Below are 24,911 nucleotides of genomic sequence, written 5' to 3' on the forward strand. Positions count from 1 at the left end.
GCATAGGTATCACTTTTTGTCTTGCTTTCAAAGTGTAGATGAGACACAGGTATCAATATTTGTCATGCTTTCAAAGTATAGATGGGATATAGGTATCAGTTTTTGAATTCACTGTTGTTTTGTGTTCTAAAATTCGTTGCATGTTCTTTGCTGCAGAATAATTCTTATTGAGAAATTTTTCAGTATCCATTTATTATATTCCAGTTCTGTTTAAGGCTCCATTCTTTGACATTTGTGTATTTATGTGCAGTTATCAAACTTGATAGGTACAATCCTGTTGATGATTAATATTTTCATCTGCTTAAAAGGTCGGAATGGACCACTTTTCCAGCTCTGTTGATCACACAGTAGCAGCAGATGGGAAGGACCTGGTATTCTGTCAGAGTCTTAGTTACTTAAATGCTTTAGCAAGTCCCTCAGTAAATTCCTGCTTTGCTAGTTCTTACCTTTTGAACATGTGGTGTTTGTGCCTCTTTTTGGTGCAAAAGGTCCCAAGTTTGATCCTTTGCTGCAGCTGTGCTGTCCCATTCCTACATTCCTACAATTATGATGAATGGTTAATAATGACATAAGATCTTTCAATAATAGCAAGGTACTTCTTTGAGATCTCACCTGCTAGCAAGGTACTTCTTTGATATCTCACCTGCTAGCAAGGTACTTCTTTGAGTTCTCATCTGCTATTAAGGTACTTCTTTGAGTTCTCATCTGCTAGCAAGATACTTCTTTGAGATATCTTCTGCAAACAAATGACAAGACAGAAATCAGCTTTAATAAAAGCAGCAACAATTTTTTTTTTAATCTTTTTAAGTTTTGAGTTAAAAGTTTTTGAAAGCCAGATGCAGTGGCAGTATATCATTAATTTTATTTGGTAGAAGCCATTCTGTATCTACTATACAAAGTTAATGTCATGGTACCCAACTCTGGCTTTTTTAGCTTTGACTGTGGCCTTAGTAAAGGTGCTTAAGTTTGGTAATTATTGTTTTCATTAAGCTACATTAAACTATTTTTGGAGGATATATAGTAGTGTACAGTTTTCATTTGCATTAAACAGTATTCTTTAGCTCATATAGTTTGTAGTTTTTCATTATTTCACATTGAATTGTCTTTTGAAGGTCATTTCTAAACTGTCACTTTGAATGTCACATAGTTTGTACAAGTTCATTAAGTCACTCTCTTGAATATCATCTAGTCTGTACAGTTTTCATTAAATTAAATTGCACTGAACTGTCTTTTTAAGGTTATGTTATTGTCTGTACAGTTTTTGTTAATAAGATAAGGTAATAAGGGGAATAAGACAATAAAAGAGGGCACAAAAATACATGCTTTTCATTGAATGAAGACGAAACTAGTCTGAAATACACTTGCATATTGATAACTTACATTTGTGTGGTACAGTTCATAATGCGCTAAGTACTCTACATGAATATGAAAGAAAACCAAACACATGTCACTAAACTATTCACTATGATATTGTCATCGCCAGTAGCACATGGCTATAGTTGTTTACATGCTGCATATAAATCTACTTAAACTGGCCTAGATTTTGGTCAGCTGGAGACAGGTATCATCTTGCCAGGGTTACCCAGGCAATGAGGCATTTCATAGGGAAGTGAAAACATGTGAACAAATTAAAAAGTAGCTTGGAAGCCAGATATCTGTAGTTTCAAAAGATTGGAAATTTAATTTTCATTTTATGCCATCATTTGTAGTAATCATAACCATAAATGTTTTTCCTGCAAAAAGGAAACTTTAACAGCACAATAAATATCTTCTGGTCACTTTGACAATGCAACAGTCCATCAGATTCCATTGCCTTTATTTAAGTTTGGTGTTGACTTCCTTTCTTGAAAGCTGTTTTATTTTTTATGGAAGATTATAGTCAGCTTGCATCTGTTACTGAAATCACAGCTAAAGAACAACTTTGGAAGACCAACAAATGCTGGTTTGTTATTGTGGTGGCATCATCAAGGGGCCGCTCACCAGTTAATATGTACTTTTGAGAGAGTGACGTATGTAAGGTGAAGTAGTTCGCATTTAAAACATGCACAATGGAGAGAATCTTGGCATACCTCTATGTTACATTAATGTAATGTGGATGATATTTCTTTGGATATTGTACTTTTGGAAATTTTACATGATTTAAGCACACTGCTAACTAAAATGACTTCTCCCATGTGTTAAAAATTCAGCCTGAATTTGTCTAAAGTACACTGTACATAGCAGCTATTAAAATAGGGAAAATGAATTTTGCCAGACAAGACAATACCAGCTTCTGAAAGTGCAATGAATGAATTACCAAATATATAAAATGTAAAAAAAAGTTATTGGCTCCATTTTATACAATTTACCTCTGAAGTTCAGGAAGTGAAAATGACCAAGTAGAGCTAGCACTTTTTTGAAAGGTGCACATCTGAAGTAAGGCCAAGCTGTACACTCTATAACCCATAGTATACCCATCAATCATACACCAAAATAAAGGGAATTAAAGGTTCTTTGAATTAAACCTAAGATATACAAGGTCTTTTTTAAATAGGCAGTATAACCAGTGAGGAAAGCCGGGGAAATTCTTTTTCTTTAAAATCCTAACCCATGCAAAACTGTAGAGCGCCACCCAAACAATTGTAGAACATTGATTGAGACTGAATTTTTTTTTGCTTAGTATTTATACAGAATGATCTGTGCTTCAAAGTTGATCAGTTTTCTTTGAAGTTTCAGCACACACAAACATTCTGGGTACATTTTTTAAAAATTGTTTAGCCATTGCTTGCTTGATTGCAGTCATTCTGTTTCTGCCTTCAAAGGCTGGTTGACTGTAGCTAGTCTAGTAGCATACCTGTTTGATTGTATCCCAGCATACAGCAGACAAGATGTCAGCATAAGCAGATCATGATGTAATGATGCAATGTTGGTTTTCAATATGAACTAAGGATTTATTTATGTACCTATCTATAGATTCCATTGTATTTTATATCCAAGTCTGTGGCTTCCTTTCATGGTGCTTTTGAATTTCTCTATTGCAAGCCCAAGATAATATATACAAGTTTAAACAGCCAACAATGTTATTGCAAAAAGAAAACCGCTAGACAATAAATTATGTTGCTGGTAAGGGAAAAAATTAAAATTTGCAACATTGGCTGGTGAAGTCCGGTGCAATTCCAGAATAAATATTTTTTGCATTATTTATCATACTTTCAAGAAGAAAAAGATATTTTTTGTATATGAGAAAAATACATGTGAAATTTCAGGATCCATGACACAGTCATCTTATATTAGAATTCCTACTTTACCTTTTTCCCAAAATAATAGCAAACATTTTACATGTTATTTTTCATACGTTTAAAAAAGAAATGTTTTTTTCAAACGTGAGAAAAATACATGTAAATGAAATTTCAGGAGCCATAACACAATCATCTTATATTAGAATTTCTACTTTATCTCTTTCCCAAATTAATAGCAAACTTTTTACATGTTATTTTTTGTACATTTAAAGAAGGAAAAAAATTTTTTTTCATGTGTGAGAAAAATACATGTATATGAAATTTCAGGAGCTATGACTTGATTGTCATATATTAGAAATCATACACAATCTCTTCTAAATGATAGTAAACATGTACATGTTATTTTTCATACTTTTAAGAAGAACAAATATTTTTTTTTGTGTATGAGAAATATAAATGTATATGAAATAATACTTTGTGAGCCATGCCACGATCATATTATATCCAAATTTGTGTGATAATAAAGCATGCTATAGCTGGGTCACACTATATATATAGACACACACACACACACACACACACACACACAGGGATTTCAGCCATAATGCACTGTTATGATAATGCTATGACTGAATTTTATTTGATATCTTGATTGCATTATTACAAAAAATTTCATTATTTTTGCAAAGGAGAGACAGCAGTAATTCCAAAAACTGAAAAACCAGTAGTTATATCTCAGTGAGATCTATAGTCATTGAGAGAGATGATAAATCTCACTGTAATCCATGGTTTTAACTTTGTGAATGAGATTATAAATCTTACAGAGACCAGTTGCTATATCTCAATGAGATTTAATTATGCAGCTTTAAAATTATAGTTTGGTTATAACATCTCCTTTTTGCCTCAAGAAAAATATTTTAATTATAAAATTTTCTTCTTCAAATTTTGGAAAAATTCTATGACCATGCCATGCAGACATTCTTATAGCAAATTTCAGCTTGAACAGAACTTAAGTAACCAGTAGATAAATAAACCAAGCTTGGTTGTTTTGATTGGTTGGTTGGTTGGCTGGTTGTAATGACAATTCTGAGACATTATTGGCTAAATTTCTTTCCGGTGGGTACTGAACAAATGAAATAAGGATCATTTTATTATAAAAATATGCATGCATCATACAGTTTGTTATTTATTCATGTCTGACATAACCTGAATACAGTCGTCCCTCATTATAAAGCCCCTCGCTATACTTCACATCCCACTTACAGCACATATATAGTCATGGATCCCATTAAAGTCTTATGTTTGTTTTATCATTGCTACTTAATTTAATCTACTTTATTTTAGTTTTGTGGCTCATTACATCTAATTATAAAACAGGATTCATTAAATTTCATACCAATTAAGGCATGTGGTAAACTCTCTTATTCTTCAGTTATGAAAATGGCAAGCAGTTGCTGAACAAAGAGAACTTTATCCAGGAACTGATATTTTATGACAAAGACAACATTCCTGTTGACATATTCATCATGCTGCAGGAGCTTATCAAAAAGCCACAGTTCCAGTATGATGTTATAGAAAGGGTCAGCAAAGCCGCTGCAGGCATCTGTCTTTGGGTCCATGCTATTACCAAGTACTCAGAGATCCACCGAACCATGCAGCCACGATTGAGAAATCTTCTGGAACATGAGGAAAAATTCACAAAGGTATCAAATTGAATTAGATGAGGCATACATTATAACAAGAATGGATTATTTGTTTTTCAGAGTAGAAAACTTTATGTTCTTAAAACATCTTAGGGATGAAACATCTTTATAAAGTATTGCAGTAGCAAGAAAACCATTTGTTATTTAGGGTTGGGAATTTCCCATGCTATGAAATGTTTGGCTACTGATTCATTTTTTTTAAATCTGTTTTTTATTCTATTTTCCTTATCATGCATTTTTATTTATTTTAAATGTCACAGATATTTCTTGACATTATCTGCATAAAACAAAATTTCTTGAACTAGGCTTCTTAAAACCATACACAAAATGCTTTAACTGCTTTAAATTAAGAATTGAACAATCTCATAACAGGCACAGGCTCGTCTAGGCCAGCTGCGAGTGGAAGCTAACAGGATCAAAAGTGCACTGGAGAGAAAGATCGTAGACCACAAATCTGCAGTAAAAAGAGCTAAAACCATTTTCAAGCACATGCAGGTCAGTATGGGAAATTTAAATACTGATCTTATAAATACAGTCTAGTCTTATTGTACCTGTCTTGTGTTTATCTGATGATAGCTTGTATACTATACCACAGAATTTGAATGATTTTATGAAAGTTATTCATGAAATGAATCCAGTTATCTGACAATCCCCTTTATCCATTGATTTAAGTGGCATTGATTTATCCAAGATAAATGAGATTATGGTACAGTATGTGCAAAATTAGTTAATTTCAGTGTTTTTTCTATCTTTGTTTGTCTGTAACTATATTTCTCAACTGGAAAAATGGTCCTAACCTTACACTTATGTATTTATTTATCTGACCATTATAAGATATACATAATTAGAATATATTAAGTCTGTCTGGCAAAATGATATGGCTCTTTGAAGATTTTCTATGAATTTTGGCACAGAAAGGTGGTCAGTTTATTATAAATGTTGCAGGGTTGTTCCAGCAGGTTGTGAGACCATGACCATAATGTGTACACATTGATCTCTCTCTCTCTCTCTCTACACACACACACACACACACACACAGAGAAAATAATGCTGGTATTAGCTAAATTATTACCACCTAAAAACTATATATGAATTAATTGAAAATGGTTGATTTAGGTTGCTGATGGTAACGATATATGTAGGTTTACACCCCTTACTTTAAAATGGAATTGTCCAAATATCAAATCTGTTAATTAGAAAAATGAAATTTATAGTTCATATCTATGAACACTTCTATGTTAACATTCCAGAATATTGAACGAAAAATTGCAAGAGCTGTCAATCTTATGGAGAACATGTCAGTACAGCACTTCTTGTGGAAATCAGAGCTTAAGAAGGCAAGGCACCACATTAACACTGCTCCAGGGGATGCACTGATCACAGCAGCATGTGTTTGTTACCATGGTCCTCTCAATGATAAATCCAGAGCAGAACTTTTACAGGATTGGTTAGATCGCTGTAAGCAAGGCAACTTTACAATGCCAAAACATTTTGGTCAAGATGTGTATCCTTTGTCTGCAGGCATCGAGGGATTACTAGACAGTCACAAAGACAAAGATTCTGTCAGTGAAGTTTCAAGTTCACATCCTGAGGCCAGCTCACAAAGTGATGGGGCACCTCTTGTACCAATGTTACCAGAGATCCGAATGTACAAGTATCAGCCTGCAGTGTATGATACTAGCAAGTATTATAAGTCAGAATTAAAGAAACAGGGCAGCTTTGAGTACGAGCCATCAGGAAATTATGATTTAGATGATGAAGATGATGAGGATGATGCAAGCCCCTTGGTGAATAGGACTGGGTACAATCTTCAGGATATTCTTAGTGACTTTGATGAACTCAGCCAATGGAGGCTGGATGGTCTACCAACAGATCTGCATTCCATACAGAATGGACTGGCCATGAGAGTGAGCTGTCATAACAGAAAACATTGCTGGCCATTATTAATTGACCCTGATAACCAGGCAGAGATGTGGGTTAAGAAATTGCAGAACAGCAAAAATATCTTTACAGAAATGGATGTCCGAGAAGGAACACCAGATGAAATGGAAGGTAGAGTTTAACATTTTGCAATGTTTTTTTTGTTTTCTTTCAAAAAAGGTCTAAATGCAAAGACACTCATTAAGTTTTACCACTTTGGTTGCCAACCTATTTTATGATTTCTACTGAGGAATGAGGTGCATGGATTAAAGAATGGATGGATCACTGAAAGCATTTTTACCTGTATTTTAGCATGTAGTGGTGAGAACTGAATAACTTAAAGCTTTTATATTGCAAATTCATATTACTAAAAGATCTAGAGATTTTGAGTTATGTAAATGGATTTAAAATAGACTTCACCCTTATTCTGATTGACACGTATGATTACACTCATTTTGTCAGTAGAAGTAAAATAGACTACACTCTTATTCTGATTGACACATATGGTTACACTCATTTTGTCAATAGAAGTAAAATAGACTACACTTTTATTCTGATTGAAATGTGTGATTACACTCATTTTGTCAATATAATTAAAATAGACTTCACCCTTATTCTGATTGACACGTATGATTACACTCATTTTGTCAGTAGAAGTAAAATAGACTACACTCTTATTCTGATTGACACATAATGGTTACACTCATTTTGTCAATAGAAGTAAAATAGACTACACTTTTATTCTGATTGAAATGTGTGATTACACTCATTTTGTCAATATAATTAAAATAGACTTCACCCTTATTCTGATTGACACGTATGATTACACTCATTTTGTCAGTAGAAGTAAAATAGACTACACTCTTATTCTGATTGACACATATGGTTACACTCATTTTGTCAATAGAAGTAAAATAGACTACACTTTTATTCTGATTGAAATGTGTGATTACACTCATTTTGTCAATATAATTAAAATAGACTTCACCCTTATTCTGATTGACAAGTATGGTTACACTCATTTTGTCAATAGAAGTAAAATAGACTACACTTTTATTCTGATTGAAATGTATGATTACACTCATTTTGTCAATACAATTAAAATAGACTACACTCTTATTCTGATTGACAAGTATGGTTACACTCATTTTGTCAATAGAAGTAAAATAGACTACACTTTTATTCTGATTGAAAAGTGTGATTATACTCATTTTGTCAATATAATTAAAATAGACTTCACCCTAATTCTGATTGACAAGTATGGTTACACTCATTTTGTCAATAGAAGTAAAACAGACTACACTTTTATTCTGATTGAAAAGTGTGATTACACTCATTTTGTCAATAGAAGTAAAATAGACAATGCTCTTATTCTAATTGACAAGTATAGTTACACTTGTTACACAAGTTTAGATGAATTTTATATACCTCTGCCATACTGTAATCATGTCCCTCTGTCTCTCATTATTTCCAACACTCATTAGTGCAGCTAGTCCCCCTGTTGTTCTTGGGTGCCATTAGACTTTGTAAATATTTTGGGCATCACTGGAAGATACACATATCAACAAATTGCTTTCATGATTGTCCCTGACTGCATTGTTAAAATGATAGAGCGCTGGACTTCAGCAGTTTTTAGTGATTGTTTTGATACTTATTACATATTATGCCATCATATACATTTTGATAAATTATTATACTCATTATATTTAGACTAGTTATGCAGGTGTTTTTACTATGTATAGACTTGTCTCCATCATGAGGTAGGGGTTGGATGTGGGAGAATGAGGGATATATTCACATGAGCACATTGCTTACCATTGTTCTAGTCCATATGCAAAATATGAAACTGTGGAGTGCAACCTAAACTCAGCTTACTTGAGGAGCCATTCCCCCTATGTCAGACGTAATGACCAGTTGAATTATGGGGGTATTTAAATATGTTCCTAATTCAATTGATCATCAAAATCTATACTTTCATGAATTTATGTGCAAATTAACTGAATCAGCAGTGATTGTTTTTTCAGCACTGCCAAGTCTGCATGATTCCACACCAGATGATGGTCATGCTACACCCTTGCCACCAAGCCGTGGTAGTCGGGCAACAGCCTTGACCTTTTCTGATGTGGCAATAGAGTATCCTCCTGATGACCATTCCACTGACCAGACAACATCCACAACATTTACCAGTACCACTGACTACACTAAAAGGTGATTACGGTAATGTTTGCCAAACCAAGCTAGATTTTCAGTTGTGAATTATCAGTGGTTATATTATGGAGTTAAATTATGCAAGACTAGGGTATTTCTCAGAAACACATGACAAAATATACTTTTTGGAAATTGGCCATTTCTTGTCTTGCATGCAAAACATAGGCATGAAATAGATATTTCTTTATGTACAGTGTTATTGTTTGTGGAGTTTAATTTTGTTTTTGGCTTAAGTGGTGAAAATAATCAATGTACAGTCAGGAAGCTTCAGGTTTACATTTATCTTGAGAAGCATTACTTGATGCGAGCAAGGAAAGGTCACACTAAGCTACTTTTCATGTTCCACTGTTTTCAATTAGTATTTGCATTTGGCTTAAGTTTTGGACATTTTGTTATGTATTGCCCTAAAAATTAAAATTGTGATAATTGTATTCATTTTCAGGACTAATACATATTAATTTCTTGTAAATAGGTCAAATTGACCTTATTTTCTCCAATGACTACTGTAGGCTTTTAGATCATTCATTTGTACAGCAAGCACGACATGGATTTGTATGGATTTCTTTTTGAATTAGTGGTAGTACTATGAAAGGGATGGTATTAGATAATGTTTTAACAGAGTTTACTTGTATTATACACATCCAGGTCTTAATGTATATCCAGTTACAACGCAGACTGCGGTGTTTACATGTATTATATATACATGTCCAAGTCTTAATGTCTATCCAGTTACAATGCAGATTGTATACATGTCCAAGTCTTAATGTGTATCCAGTTACAATGCAGATTGCAGTATTTACTTGTATTATACATGTCCAAGTCTTAATGTATATCCAGATACAATGCAGATTGCAGTGTTTACATGTATTATATATACATGTCCAAGTCTTAATGTCTGTCCAGTTACAATGGCAATTGCAGTGTTTACTTGTATTATACACATCCAGGTCTTAATGTCTATCCAGATACAATGCAGATTGCAGTGTTTGCATGTATTATATATACATGTCCAAGTCTTAATGTCTATCCAGTTACAATGCAGATTGCAGTGTTTGCATGTATTATATATACATGGCCAAGTCTTACTGTCTGTCCAGTTACAATGGCGATTGTAGTGTTTACTTGTATTATACACATCCAGGTCTTAATGTCTATCCAGATACAATGCAGATTGCAGTGTTTACATGTATTATATATACATGTCCAAGTCTTAATGTCTATCCAGTTACAATGCAGATTGCAGTGTTTGCATGTATTATATATACATGGCCAAGTCTTACTGTCTGTCCAGTTACAATGGCGATTGTAGTGTTTACTTGTATTATACACATCCAGGTCTTAATGTCTATCCAGATACAATGCAGATTGCAGTGTTTACATGTATTATATATACATGTCCAAGTCTTAATGTCTATCCAGTTACAATGGTGATTGCAGTATTTACTTGTATTATACATGTCCAAGTCTTAATGTGTATCCAGTTACAATGCAGATTGCAGTATTTACTTGTATTATAATTGTCCAAGTCTTAATGTCTATCCAGTTACAATGGTGATTGCAGTATTTACTTGTATTATACATGACCAAGTCTTAATGTGTATCCAGTTACAATGCAGATTGCAGTGCTTACATGTATTATACATGTCCAAGTCTTAATGTGTATCCAGTTACAATGCAGATTGCAGTATTTACTTGTATTATACATGTCCAAGTCTTAATGTGTATCCAGTTACAATGGTGATTGCAGTATTTACTTGTATTATACATGTCCAAGTCTTAATGTGTATCCAGTTACAATGGTGATTGCAGTGCTTACATGTATTATACATGTCCAAGTCTTAATGTGTATCCAATTACAGTAGAGATGCAGTATTTACTTGTATTATACATGTCCAAGTCTTAATGTGTATCCAATTACAGTAGAGATGCAGTATTTACTTGTATTATACATGTCCAAGTCTTAATGTGTATCCAATTACAGTAGAGATGCAGTATTTACTTGTATTATACATGACCAAGTCTTAATGTGTATCCAGTTACAATGCAGATTGCAGTATTTACTTGTATTATAATTGTCCAAGTCTTAATGTCTATCCAGTTACAATGGTGATTGCAGTATTTACTTGCATTATACATGTCCATGTCTTAATGTTGTTCCAGTTACAATGCTAATTACATTCAAGCTTTCATTACATAGATTATAAATCTTAGTAACAGGCATCTGCATGATGGGAGTAATATATCAGTCATCTAAACTCATTTGGAGATGTGGATTTTGTCCCAATACTTGATTGGTAGAAGACATTTGACACTGCAGTAATTCAGCTATTCAACCTATTTACCTGCCTGTTTGGCACTGTAGTGGTTCAGGTTTACAGCCTATTTAACTGTATATTTAACACTATACTCGTTCAGGTATTCAACCTATTTTCCTGCCTGTTTGACATGGTGGGGGTTCAGATATTCGACCTGTTTACTGGTCTATTTGACACTGTAGTGGTTCAGCTATTCAACCTATTTACCTGCCTATTTGACACTATAGTGGCTCAGCTATTCAACCTACTTACCTGCCTAGTTGACACTAGTGGCTCAGCTATTCAATGTATTTACCTGCCTATTTGACACTGTAGTGGCTCAGCTATTCAACCTACTTACCTGCCTATTTGTCACTGTAGTGGCTCAGCTGTTCAACCTATTTACCTGCCTTTTTGACACTGTAGTGGCTCAGCTATTCAACCTATTTACCTGCCTATTTGACACTGTAGTGGCTCAGCTATTCACCCTACTTACCTGCCTATTTGACGCTGTAGTGGCTCAGCTATTCAGCCTACTTACTTGCCTATTTTACACTGTAGTGGCTCAGCTATTCAACCTACTTACCTGCCTAGTTGACACTGTAGTGGCTCAGCTATCCAACCTACTTACCTGCCTAGTTGACACTGTAGTGGCTCAGCTATCCAACCTATTTACCTGCCTATGTGACACTGTGGTGGCTCAGCTATTCAACCTATTTACCTGCCTATTTGACACTGTAGTGGTTCAGCTATTCAACCTATTTACCTGTCTATTGGATACTGTAGTGGTTCAACTATTCAACCTATTTACCTGCCTATTTGACACTGTAGTGGCTCAGCTATTTATCCTACTTACCTGCCTATTTGACACTGTAGTGGTTCAACTATTCAACCTACTTACCTGCATGTTTGACACTGTGGTGGTTCAGGTATTCAACCCTCTTTACCTGCCTATTTGCTCTTAACTTGCAAGCCTGGCACTTGTATTTTGGTACAAGAGATCCTGAATTTGACCATCAGTATCATCTATGCTTTCTTGTTTCCTTGTACAAAACAAATGTTAGAGGTGATGTATTTGATCTTTGGTACAAGTTATGACATCTGTTTTCTGATTTGATATGATGCCATGAGCTCCAGATTATTAGAGGCATTAGAAATATGAAGGAGTTTTCTAATTACTTTTAGCAATAGGACTGGATCATTTAAGAATGATGAGGTCTGACTATGGTGGGAAAGGAACTTGGATACCTTTACCATATCAATGTAGGGGATCTTTAGTGTTCTGGCAGCCCATGTCAATTCATCACATCACATCATGTCTATATGGCAAATTTAAATATCAGTTCACTTACTTTTGAAGGCCAGCATGGATTGAATATCATATTAGGTATAGGACTTGTATTAAACCAATCTAGATATAGTTCAGTTTTCACCCATTTTTGACAAAATTTATGACAATTATTTCCTCAGTTTGACTTATAGCTATTCCATGGAACTTACATTATATTGGTTTAGACATCAGTTTTGGATTTCCATGGGTGTAGGTTGATCTTCCGATCCCTTACAAAAATAAATGCTAGATTTTGGAGGACACTATAACTCGCAGAGAATAGAAATATTTGGCAAGAAGTGTCAGAAAATCTAGTGTACAAAAAATCATTATTTTACTGTGAAAAAAAATTAATTTGGAATACAAACTTTTTATATCACCATATTGGTGATATAAAAAGTTTGTATTCCAAATTTTTTTGGAAGGTATATCTGCCTTTCTGTTCAACTTGTCTGTCTGTCTATCCATAAGCATTTTTATTTCTGGAGAATAACTCTCAAACTGTTTTTAAGTTATTTCAGTCAGATGTGGTTCACATATCAAACAAGTTGTGTAGCGGTATGCTTTTTTATACTTAGAATTTTCTGCATTGAGCATTTTTCAATGTTGCCATGGAAACAAAGTGTAGCATAAATAGTAATATAAGTTGGCTGGGTACTAGGACAGATAGTATAAAAATTGAGAGTGCAGGACCATAGGACTTTTTCAATAGGAGTTGTGACATAAGACAATGACATGGGGGGGAGGGAATATGTCTTCGATAGATGACTCTTGTTTATGTTTCAGCTTTGGTCGTCACTCTCGGAACACATGGAACAGTGAAGAATTGAGGCCAGTGACCTCTGTTACAGCAAGTTGGGAAATATACAGTCTACATGCAGATCAGCAATTTGATCATCCAGAACAGAACCTCTGGATTATAGAGGCAGATGACCCAACACTGGACAGCAGGCTTGTTAATGCGATTGTACATGGTAGTATTAGCCTTTTTTTAGACTCAATTGACAAGCTAAAAGAATTATTAGAAATTACTCTAAGGTAGTAGCAAAGGAAGCATCAGCATTGACATCACTAAAATCACTGTTGAGACTTCACATGAAATGTTTGTTAGATGGGTAGCAGAATTCTTGAAAGTCTGAACTGTTGTTGCAAATTCATTCCATCAATAGAACACCACTACCACCCCAACCCCCTCAGTCCCAATCATCTTACCTTTACCTATGTAAAATTAGCTCCCATATATTTCCACATTTGGCCTCTTATTCAAGTTTTTAAGTCATTACACAGCTTTAGAATTGCCAATATGCTCAAAATCTGGCTCACTCCATTTCTTTATTTTCTTAAAAGTCAGTAATGCAGATATCGGTTCCATATCATTCATATCTACATGGGCCATATATCAGTTCCATATCATTCAGATCTACATGGGCCATATATCAGTTCCATATCATTCAGATCTGCATGGGCCAGACATCAGTTCCATATCATTCAGATCTACATGGGCCATATATCAGTTATATATCATTTAGATCCACAATGACCAGATATCAGTTCTATATCATTCAGATCTACATGGGCCATATATCAGTTCTATATCATTCAGATCTACATGGGCCATATATCAGTTCTATATCATTTAGATCCGCAGTGGCCAGATATCAGTTCTATATCATTCAGATCTACATGGGCCAGATATCAGTTCCATATCATTCAGATCTACATGGGCCAGATATCAGTTCCATATCATATAGATCCACAATGGCCAGATATCAGTTTCATATCATTCAGATCTACATGGGCCAAATATCAGTTCCATATCATTCAGATCTACATGGGCCAGATATCAATTCCATATCATTCAGATCTATATGGGCCAAATATCAGTTCTATGTCATTCAGATCTACATGGGCCAAATATCAGTTCTATATCAGTCAGATCTACATGGGCCAGATGTCAGTTCCATATCATTCAGATCTACATGGGCCAGATATCAGTTCTATATCATTCACATGGGCCAGATGACATTGTACTATAAAGTTGGATACTCACTTTTTGAACAGAGCCATTTGAGTTATAGGTGTTTAGTAGTTTGCTGTTACAGTATGACTTGCTGCTCTCTATTGTTACTGTGTATTAGTGCCAAGCCATAGTTATCCATAAACATTTTATTTTTTGCAGGAATTATTTCTTTACCTCAATACCTGTGTAGGAGACTCAGTTCAAACAATTATTTATGAAATCTGAATATGAGTTTATTATGGTTTAGTAGAAATTCCCAGCATCCAAATTAGGCATTTTTGATATTTAAAAAGTCATTCCTATGAGACATGCCCAGAATATATGGGAAATTTCAGAAGCCTGATAGTTACAGTAGATAGATAGATCTGAAATTCTATGCCATAGCACACTTTGCATGCAGGCAAGACACCCTGTTATTCAGAACTCTTGTTGTTATTTTTTACTTATCAATTAAACCTTATTTAAACTGGTATTAATTAAATTACTTTGTAACACAGTTTTCACATACTAGAATGCAATATTGGTTATAACAGCTTTTCAGTGCAGATTCATTTTTTTACATTGCTGTATTTTCTGTTTGTCTTCAGACATAGTTTATTTACAGACACCAGATTTTTGGGACAAGAATAATAGTTTTATGCCTTGTAATTTTCAGCCATCTTTTTAAACAAAAATTCATTATGTACCATAGTGATTCAGATAGAAGCCCTCTTCTAATAAATGCCCCACACCCTTTTGTTTTACACGAATAAAACTTTCTACATTGCCAAGTCTTATTGATCAGTATATATCCATTATGATATGTCCAAATAATAAACAGTACATGAGTAATTCAACGACTGTTTGAAAAATCAAAATAACTTAATTTACTGATGTTTTCAAACAGTTATGTATGGTATTCACCATAATCAAGGCATCTATTAGAATAACTACAGTATGTTTTCAGAACAACTGTGGTGCTACGGTAATAAGACAAGAATGACTGAATTATACTGCTTTCAGAACATTGAGTGTAGCATAAATTTTCTCAGCAAGTTACGTGTATGATTGAGATTGTTGAAAATAGAGAGAAGTATGCTGCTTTACTCATTGGCTCACTGATACACCTCTCCCTTGATAACTTGTGCACAACATGGTCCACAAACATTGACTGCACTATAAGCGAGGCGCAAGTTACCGAGGGACCTCCAAAAATTGAGGAAAAAAATCGTTTTTACATCGAGAAAACAGTAGGGGGGAACAGCATTAGGGAACTGGGCTATTTATTGACTGAAATCTCCTTTTTACAATCACATTGATAATAATTTTTAATAACGCACTTTTTCTAATGAAGTTGTTTGTTATTCTGTTTAAATAACATTTATTTTCAAAATGTCCAACATATAAAAGATCGTTCCAACTGGTTTCAACAACCATCACGTGTATGTGAAAAAATCTGTGAATTACGTCACTGCTTTTTGTTCTCTTGATGAATCTGGTTCCCGTAATGGTGTTTAATATTATCCTGACAAATCGGGAGTGCACAGAGCATTGAATTAGACTAATTCTTGATACACCACCAAACAAGATTCCTTTTTTTAAAAACACTTGACATTTATTTTGTGAGACAATCGTCTACGTTCAGACTCAATTTTTGTATTGCTCAATTAGTACAATATCGATGTCATGAATTAATTAATTGGAATTATATATGAAACTTCTTATCATCCTTGAGGATATCCCTAAGTGCCAGCTCAAGAATTCTCTGAAACTCTCTTGCCCACAATGGTCCATATCTGTGAAATCAAGCTCTTTATTTTACAAAGTATTCGTTTTGGTCGGCTGCCTTGTTATCTTTGGTCATAGTTATGAAAGAGTCAGTCAATTTAAGGTAGTTTATGTTATATACACAATAACATTTATTAGTGTTTGATTGATCAAATGAAGTGTGTTCACCCAACATACGACTGGGGCTGCTAGATTTTAAGTTTGTAGGATTTTCGTGCCTTGTAACTTTTCTTTTATTCCACCTCCTTTATTTGATTCAAAAGACATCATTAACATGATAATACAAAGGAGGCCAGCTTTTAATGCAGTGCAACAATACAACAAATACTTCCAGAAGTCAGTTATTAAAACACGGTTGGCACTTAATTAGGTTCTATCAAAACACAGTTGGCACTTAATTAGGTTCTCAGAGAAATGCTTGCGGACATAGCTGTTATGGTAGATTGATGCATTTTACATTTAATTACAAGAGGACACATTGCATTTATGATGATTACACTTTAACAGGACCTAAGAGATAGAACTAGAACACAAATTTCAATTGATACAAAATTTATTTAATATGTATTTATTTATTAAAGTACTGCCTCCATTCGGCATGACATTTTCATTGATCGAAATTTCCTTATATATCAATAATTGCAGTGTACTAGGAATGTTGTTTGGAAAGAAAATGTAAAATAAATGTATGACCTATTTTTAAATTTGATATATCATAGTGTTGATTAAAATTTCCAGGTCCTATCTACCATTTTCGCCAATAAAATGAGCAATACATCAAAGTTTCCATTACCAATTTTGATTGCAGTTTTCTTCATGTTCAACAAATAGGAATCAATTTTTGGGGTATTTTCTGGTTGAAACAAATGGGATCCACACGGACCCCATGTTATAAGTGGGTTCGCGAGTTATCAGGGCACGAGTTATCGAGGGAGTGGTATACTGATATTATGAATGGCTGATATTATGAATGGTTGATATTATGAATGGTTGATATTATGAATGGTTGATATTATGAATGGTTGATACTATGAATGGTTGATATTATTAATGGTTGATATTATGAATGGTTGATATTATGAATGGTTGATATTATGAATGGTTGATATTATTAATGGTTGATATTATGAATGGCTGATATTATGAATGGTTGATAGTATGAATGGTTGATATTATTAATGGCTGATATTATGAATCACTTTGCTTAAAACTATTACCACCTCTAGATAAGGTATCTCAGTCTCAGTCAAAAAAAGTATTGGAAGACTATGTCTCCATTTATTAAAACAAAACTGTTCATCTCAAAAATTTTGTTTAATATGCCCATTATGTATCATACTAAAACCTGCTCTTATCATGTACCTGTTGCCTTTATCGAAAATAGCTTCAGTGGATAATTCAATAATTAATTTAGATAACCTAGGATAAAACAGATCGTTTTTATGTGTTTTATTTATTTTAAAACATATTAGAATGCAATTTATTAAACTGTTAGTCTTATAAAAGCTTTGATACAGGATTGAAATTACTCTAATTGGTCCATTGTCCTATTTGTACCTGTCTTATCCACAGTGGATATGTTAAATAAAAACTTTGAAAGGATGACTTCCACTTTAGCAATTTCCTTTTATAACAGATGTTTTACATTTGAGATTTATATATCAGGTAGTTCTAAACAAATATTATTCATTATATCAGTATCAGCTAGCTAATGAATAGGTTAATCATTGGTTCTCCCAATTTTTAGCAATTTAAATGGTACATGCAACTTTTTACGGGTATTTCCAATGATAACCAAGCCATTCTTTCACCTTCTGATAGATATATTAAACTGTCTTGTCTTATCATCATTGTTGACCTACAATTATGCCCAAAAGCAGTCATTGTAGACCTATCATTGAGCCCAAAAGCTTATCACTGTAGACCTATCATTGAATCCAAAAGCTTATCATTGTAGACCTGTCATTGAATCCAAAAGCTTATCATTGTACACCTATCCATGAGTCCAAAAGCTTATCATTGTAGACCTATCATTGAATCCAAAAGCTTATCATTGTAGACCTATCATTGAATCCAAAAGCTTATCATTGTAGTCCTATCATTGAGTCCAAAAGCTTATCATTGTAGACCTATCATTGAGTCCAAAAGCTTATCATTGTAGACCTATCATTGAATCCAAAAGCTTATCATTGTAGACCTGTCATTGAGTCCAAAAGCTTATCATTGTAGACCTATCATTGAATCCAAAAGCTTATCATTGTAGACCTATCATTGAGTCCAAAAGCTTATCATTGTAGACCTATCATTGAATCCAAAAGCTTATCATTGTAGTCCTATCATTGAGTCCAAAAGCTTATCATTGTAGACCTATCATTGAGTCCAAAAGCTTATCATTGTAGACCTATCATTGAATCCAAAAGCTTATCATTGTAGACCTGTCATTGAGTCCAAAAGCTTATCATTGTAGACCTATCATTGAATCCAAAAGCTTATCATTGTAGACCTGTCATTGAGTCCAAAAGCTTATCATTGTAGACCTATCATTGAATCCAAAAGCTTATCATTGTAGTCCTATCATTGAGTCCAAAAGCTTATCATTGTAGACCTACCATTGAATCCAAAGGCTTATCATTGTAGACCTATCATTGAGTCCAAAAGCTTATCATTGTAGACCTATCATTGAATCCAAAAGCTTATCATTGTAGACCTATCATTGAATCCAAAAGCTTATCATTGTAGACCTATCATTGTGTCCAAAAGCTTATCATTGTAGACCTGTCACTGAATCCAAAAGCTTATCATTGTAGACCTACCATTGAGTCCAAAAGCTTATCATTGTAGTCCTATCATTGAATCCAAAAGCTTATCATTGTAGACCTACCATTGAATCCAAAAGCTTATCATTGTAGACCTATCACTGAATCCAAAAGCTTATCATTGTAGACCTACCATTGAATCCAAAAGCTTATCATTGTAGACCTGTCATTGAGTCCAAAAGCTTATCATTGTAGTCCTATCATTGAATCCAAAAGCTTATCATTGTAGACCTACCATTGAATCCAAAAGCTTATCATTGTAGACCTATCACTGAATCCAAAAGCTTATCATTGTAGACCTATCATTGAATCCAAAGGCTTATCATTGTAGACCTGTCATTGAGTCCAAAAGCTTATCATTGTAGACCTATCATTGTGTCCAAAAGCTTATCATTGTAGACCTATCATTGAATCCAAAAGCTTATCATTGTAGACCTATCATTGAATCCAAAAGCTTATCATTGTAGACCTGTCATTGAATCCAAAAGCTTATCATTGTACACCTATCCATGAGTCCAAAAGCTTATCATTGTAGACCTATCATTGAATCCAAAAGCTTATCATTGTAAACCTATCATTGAATCCAAAGGCTTATCATTGTAGACCTGTCATTGAGTCCAAAAGCTTATCATTGTAGACCTATCATTGAGTCCAAAAGCTTATCATTGTAGACCTATCATTGAGTCCAAAAACTTATCATTGTAGACCTATCATTGAATCCAAAGGCTTATCATTGTAGACCTATCATTGTGTCCAAAAGCTTATCATTGTAGACCTATCATTGAATCCAAAAGCTTATCATTGTAGACCTATCATTGAATCCAAAAGCTTCTCATTGTAGACCTATCATTGAATCCAAAAGCTTATCATTGTAGACCTATCACTGAATCCAAAAGCTTATCATTGTAGACCTATCACTGAATCCAAAAGCTTATCATTGTAGACCTATCATTGAGTCCAAAAGCTTATCATTGTAGTCCTATCATTGAGTCCAAAAGCTTATCATTGTACACCTATCCATGAGTCCAAAAGCTTATCATTGTAGACCTATCATTGAATCCAAAAGCTTATCATTGTAGACCTATCATTGAATCCAAAAGCTTATCATTGTAGACCTGTCATTGAATCCAAAAGCTTATCATTGTACACCTATCCATGAGTCCAAAAGCTTATCATTGTAGACCTATCATTGAATCCAAAAGCTTATCATTGTAGACCTATCATTGAATCCAAAAGCTTATCATTGTAGACCTATCATTGAATCCAAAAGCTTCTCATTGTAGACCTATCATTGAATCCAAAAGCTTATCATTGTAGACCTATCACTGAATCCAAAAGCTTATCATTGTAGACCTTTCACTGAATCCAAAAGCTTATCATTGTAGACCTATCATTGAGTCCAAAAGCTTATCATTGTAGTCCTATCATTGAGTCCAAAAGCTTATCATTGTAGACCTATCATTGAGTCCAAAAAGCTTATCATTGTAGTCCTATCATTGAGTCCAAAAGCTTATCATTGTAGTCCTATCATTGAGTCCAAAAGCTTATCATTGTAGTCCTATCATTGAGTCCAAAAGCTTATCATTGTAGTCCTATCATTGAATCCAAAAGCTTATCATTGTAGTCCTATCATTGAATCCAAAGGCTTATCATTGTAGACCTGTCATTGAGTCCAAAAGCTTATCATTGTAGACCTATCATTGAGTCCAAAAGCTTATCATTGTAGACCTATCATTGAGTCCAAAAACTTATCATTGTAGACCTATCATTGAATCCAAAGGCTTATCATTGTAGACCTATCACTGAATCCAAAAGCTTATCATTGTAGACCTATCATTGAGTCCAAAAGCTTATCATTGTAGACCTATCACTGAATCCAAAACTTATCATTGTAGACCTATCATTGAGTCCAAAAGCTTATCATTGTAGACCTATCATTGTGTCCAAAAGCTTATCATTGTAGACCTATCATTGAATCCAAAAGCTTATCATTGTAGACCTATCATTGAATCCAAAAGCTTATCATTGTAGACCTATCACTGAATCCAAAACTTATCATTGTAGACCTATCATTGAGTCCAAAAGCTTATCATTGTAGACCTATCATTGAATCCAAAGGCTTATCATTGTAGACCTATCATTGAATCCAAAAGCTTATCATTGTAGACCTATCATTGAATCCAAAAGCTTATCATTGTACACCTATCCATGAGTCCAAAAGCTTATCATTGTAGACCTGTCATTGAGTCCAAAAGCTTATCATTGTAGACCTATCATTGAGTCCAAAAACTTATCATTGTAGACCTATCATTGAGTCCAAAAGCTTATCATTGTAGACCTATCATTGAATCCAAAAGCTTATCATTGTAGACCTGTCATTGAATCCAAAAGCTTATCATTGTACACCTATCCATGAGTCCAAAAGCTTATCATTGTAGACCTATCATTGAATCCAAAAGCTTATCATTGTAGACCTATCATTGAATCCAAAAGCTTATCATTGTAGACCTATCATTGAATCCAAAAGCTTCTCATTGTAGACCTATCATTGAATCCAAAAGCTTATCATTGTAGACCTATCACTGAATCCAAAAGCTTATCATTGTAGACCTATCACTGAATCCAAAAGCTTATCATTGTAGACCTATCATTGAAATCCAAAAGCTTATCATTGTAGACCTATCATTGAGTCCAAAAGCTTATCATTGTAGTCCTATCATTGAGTCCAAAAGCTTATCATTGTAGTCCTATCATTGAGTCCAAAAGCTTATCATTGTAGTCCTATCATTGAGTCCAAAAGCTTATCATTGTAGTCCTATCATTGAGTCCAAAAGCTTATCATTGTAGTCCTATCATTGAGTCCAAAAGCTTATCATTGTAGACCTATCATTGAATCCAAAGGCTTATCATTGTAGACCTATCATTGAGTCCAAATGCTTATCATTGTAGACCTATCATTGAGTCCAAAAACTTATCATTGTAGACCTATCATTGAATCCAAAGGCTTATCATTGTAGACCTGTCATTGAATCCAAAAGCTTATCATTGTAGACCTATCATTGAGTCCAAAAACTTATCATTGTAGACCTATCATTGAATCCAAAGGCTTATCATTGTAGACCTGTCATTGAGTCCAAAAGCTTATCATTGTAGACCTATCATTGAATCCAAAAGCTTATCATTGTAGACCTATCATTGAATCCAAAAGCTTATCATTGTAGACCTATCATTGTGTCCAAAAGCTTATCATTGTAGACCTATCATTGAATCCAAAAGCTTATCATTGTAGACCTATCATTGAATCCAAAAGCTTATCATTGTAGACCTATCACTGAATCCAAAACTTATCATTGTAGACCTATCATTGAGTCCAAAAGCTTATCATTGTAGACCTATCATTGAATCCAAAGGCTTATCATTGTAGACCTATCATTGAATCCAAAAGCTTATCATTGTAGACCTATCATTGAATCCAAAAGCTTTTCATTGTAGACCTGTCATTGAGTCCAAAAGCTTATCATTGTAGACCTATCATTGAATCCAAAAGCTTATCATTGTAGACCTATCATTGAATCCAAAAGCTTATCATTGTAGACCTATCATTGTGTCCAAAAGCTTATCATTGTAGACCTATCATTGAATCCAAAAGCTTATCATTGTAGACCTATCATTGAATCCAAAAGCTTATCATTGTAGACCTATCACTGAATCCAAAACTTATCATTGTAGACCTATCATTGAGTCCAAAAGCTTATCATTGTAGACCTATCATTGAATCCAAAGGCTTATCATTGTAGACCTATCATTGAATCCAAAAGCTTATCATTGTAGACCTATCATTGAATCCAAAAGCTTTTCATTGTAGACCTGTCATTGAGTCCAAAAGCTTATCATTGTGGACCTATCAATGAGTCCAGAAACACCAGTGCATAACATTACAAGGCATGAAAATTATTTTTGATTTTTCTTTTGTTTATTTTTGGAGACTTAATGAACTATTTTGATATGTTTTTTTCAGACAGTGAAAAAAGTGTTATTTTTGTATGTTTGAAAATATGTCAAAATTTTGGTAATTGCAGTTGAATCATTGAGATTTGCGATATTTTCAGCAGTTTAAATAAAAAGACAAATTTAACTAACTTCTAGTGAAGGACATGTTGAGTTTACAGTAGATACTTGAATTTTTGTAAACTGACCTTTTGGGGCTGGTTTCCATTGATATGAAAACTAGGTTAAAAAATATGCAATTTGAAGACTGTTCAAATGTATTATCAGCCATGAAGTTTATAAGACAGATTTTTCATTAGAAAAATGTTAACAATATTAGATGGATAGAAAATGCTTTTGCTACCATTGGCTTGATGTTTTGACATTATATAGCAGAACCAATTAAGAAAAGTTGCTTTTAATAACTTTCAGAAGAATTTCTGGAATAATTGCATAAATACTACATATGCTTCAGGTCCATGGAATTTCAACAAATCAAAGGTTTTACTATTACCTGCACTAAAGTATTTTAACTGTTGTTGCTGTGAAAAATGTTTGTTAAAAATCAAAAATCAATATAACTTAGCTTTTTTTTAATTGACCTTTAAGGTGTCACAGTTCTGGTCACACACCTGGAAAGGAAACCGATTGATCCTATGTTCCGTGGTTTGCTTCTGAAGCACTTCTATGTCGACAAGGAGGGAAATAAAGTAGTGCGAGTTGGAAGCTATGAGTTCCGAAGTCATCCAAAATTCTGCTTGTACCTGAGTACATCTGTACCATTGTTTTTGAAAGGTTAGTAGACACAGCTGTACATTCCTCCCAATTGCTTCAAAAATATTTGGCCAGAAAAAAGCATAAGGTAAAACCTGTCAAATCATTTGAACACCAAAAAAGTTTGTTTTTAGTTCAAATCTGTATAAATTGTCTTAACGCTGTTTCAATTACTTTTATTTAAATCAAGGTTATTTTCCTAGTACGTTATTTTAATAATTAAAATTTTGTCTCCAGAATTATTTCCCTCTTTACTTTCTATTGCAGTTGACCTCTTGGAAAAATTGAGAATACTCTACCCATTCATTAAAATGACTGTTTCCTTTAAAATGACAATTTTTTTCTTCTTGAGAAGTTCCAGGCTTGTAGAGGTTACATGGGCAGGTGTAAACACTTTAAACTTAATTTATTTCAATTATTTAATGACCTTTTTTCCTGATGAAAAACATGTATACGTGATAGTGAGGTAAACCACTAAATTGGTTCTTCCATTTTTCATAGAAGTGTAACAGGGTTCAAAATAAAGTAACAAGACTTCATCTGACTGACTGTAGTCTCATTACATGACTTGCATGACATGATCTGACTGACTGTAGACTCATTGCATGACTTGCATGACATGATCTGACTGACTGTAGACTCATTGCATGAATTGATGACATGATCTGACTGACTGTAGACTCATTGCATGACCTGCATGACATGGTTAGACTGACTGTAGTTTCATTGCGTGACTTACATGACATGATCTGACTGACTGTAGACTCATTGCATGACTTGCATGACATGGTTAGACTGAGTGTAGACTCACTGCATAACTTACATGACATGGTTAGACTGACTGTACACTCACTGCATAACTTACATGACTTGA

At 33.9% G+C, this 24,911-nt stretch overlaps 1 protein-coding gene across 3 annotated transcripts in view; it reads left to right on the forward strand.

The window, feature by feature from the left end:
- LOC149779382 (dynein heavy chain domain-containing protein 1-like) overlaps positions 1–24,911 on the forward strand; it is a 457,419-nt gene that overhangs the window by 313,063 nt on the left and 119,445 nt on the right. For all 3 annotated transcript variants that reach the window (XM_089940014.1, XM_089940015.1, XM_089940016.1), the window contains 6 exons: positions 4,651–4,921; positions 5,294–5,416; positions 6,172–6,973; positions 8,866–9,049; positions 13,460–13,647; positions 23,873–24,058. In XM_089940014.1, coding sequence (XP_089796140.1) covers positions 4,651–4,921; positions 5,294–5,416; positions 6,172–6,973; positions 8,866–9,049; positions 13,460–13,647; positions 23,873–24,058 — 1,754 coding nt within the window. The remainder of the gene's footprint in view (positions 1–4,650; positions 4,922–5,293; positions 5,417–6,171; positions 6,974–8,865; positions 9,050–13,459; positions 13,648–23,872; positions 24,059–24,911) is intronic.

This window comes from Sinohyriopsis cumingii, chromosome 17, assembly GCF_028554795.1.
Source record: "Sinohyriopsis cumingii isolate HCF-2022 chromosome 17, ASM2855479v2, whole genome shotgun sequence".
Classification (NCBI taxonomy): domain Eukaryota; kingdom Metazoa; phylum Mollusca; class Bivalvia; order Unionida; family Unionidae; genus Sinohyriopsis; species Sinohyriopsis cumingii.